This window comes from Montipora capricornis, chromosome 2, assembly GCF_036669925.1.
Source record: "Montipora capricornis isolate CH-2021 chromosome 2, ASM3666992v2, whole genome shotgun sequence".
Taxonomy (NCBI): domain Eukaryota; kingdom Metazoa; phylum Cnidaria; class Anthozoa; order Scleractinia; family Acroporidae; genus Montipora; species Montipora capricornis.
The window spans coordinates 31223957-31225592 of record NC_090884.1 but is presented as its reverse complement, the minus strand read 5'-3'; the positions used below and the strand labels follow the sequence as shown (position 1 = coordinate 31225592).

Sequence of the window (1636 nt, the reverse complement as noted above, 5' to 3'; positions counted from 1 at the left end):
AGTGAAAAAGTAATGGCGAAAAAAAGGAAGCCCAAATGGGTTCAGCGAGCAAAACAAGGTTTCGTTAAGAGTGAAAATCTAACGAACTAATGACACAAACAACATAGTGGGCTCGCCTGGATCGCAGTTAGAAACAGAGAAAAAACAGTACAACTCAAGACTCCGCAAATGAAGACCAGTTTTTATCGAATTTTGAAACAAAACGAACACTCAGCCGAGACTGAAGACAGTCGTCCGTCAAAACATACTCGTTAAATTAAAAAAGGTCGCTTTGTTTACAGATTTCTTTGTGGGCTTAATATTTATTCATATGATCAGTTTCAGCAATACCTATTTCCGTCTAGTTCCTGTAACACAGCTGAAAAGGAATCGTTGACCCAACTTATTTAATACAACAGCTTACAGGTTTCTCAATGAAAGCGAGACAACTATGCCATCTACAATTTGCCTAAAACAAGATAGAGCAAAAGAGAGCGCCATCATCCAAAACTAGTACTCAGCTAATGTTGAAGGTTTTGTTGCTTTTTACCGCCTGGACAACGAGGACTGCGGTCTGCTATCTCGTTTAATCAAGAAAAATTGCATCCGGGTGACCTTTAAGTGACTGAAATGTAAAGAGCTTCCGTAGATATAATGTTATCGATGAATAGCATTCAAAGCTTTGTTCAAAGAATGGCTGTGAAGTCAATTAACTATAGAAGGAACGCGCTTTTGAGTTTTGACAGAAAGGACAAAATTGTGTCCGGCTTTTCAATAATTGGCTTTAATAACATACACCTGCAGGACGGCCTTGTTTTAGACGATGACAAAGCACACAGTTTTGGAGTCTGTGTCCACTTTCTTGGCAGATCCAGTTCACAATTGCGAGGAAAAATGAAGGCTCAACGTTTCTTTAAATCGCCCTGGCTATTAAATAGACAAAATTAAACTTTTGATAAATTTAGCTTCACATAAACTTCTGGAAGTAATCTTAAAAAAGCGACGGTAAACTTACAGTTGTTAAAATTAAAACTAAGAAAATACTGTCATGATAACATAAAGAACGCGATATCGATATCTGAGGTTTAATGTGTCTTTATGGCGCATACTTGACATCTATTGGTCATGTTCAATTTGTAAGCAGTATCTCTTTGACAAATGACACCAAGTGTACAAATAATGTCGGCTTTGTTTGTTGAATGCAAACGAATTTATGACTTTATCAGCCCACAGAATGCAGATTTAAAAAGGGTGGTGGAAGCACTGATCATTAGTCTCCCCTAATTGCCTTGGCTTCGTAAGAGTATCTATCATGAAGGTATTACTTTTCACGATACAACAGGTATTAACGTTTATGGCGATAGTATCGAACAGAGAACCTGGTTCATTCGCCAACCAGCAAGGTGAGGAACTTAAGTCTACACCTAAGAAAAACACGTGCCTACTAAAAAAGGGAAGATAACTTTCATTGAAAAATATTTATGCCCGAAATGAATTTTGTGACGCTTTTCAAATTTTTACTCAGTAGCGAACGTCCCATATATATACACGTTCATTCAAACTTGACGAGAATATCTTTGAACATCGATGTAAAATAAACCAGGCATTAACAAAGGTAAATGCTAAGTGGTAATATATTTACGAGTTGCTTACTTTG

General features: G+C 37.1%; 1 protein-coding gene across 1 annotated transcript in view; it reads left to right on the top strand.

Annotated features, from left to right (window-relative positions):
* Positions 1-1223: 1223 nt before the first annotated feature.
* The window catches only part of LOC138018258 (pancreatic secretory granule membrane major glycoprotein GP2-like), a 7941-nt gene continuing 7528 nt past the window's right edge, over positions 1224-1636 (top strand). Inside the window, exon 1 of the mRNA XM_068864945.1 lies at positions 1224-1382. Coding sequence (XP_068721046.1) covers positions 1292-1382 — 91 coding nt within the window. The 5' untranslated portion in view covers positions 1224-1291. The remainder of the gene's footprint in view (positions 1383-1636) is intronic.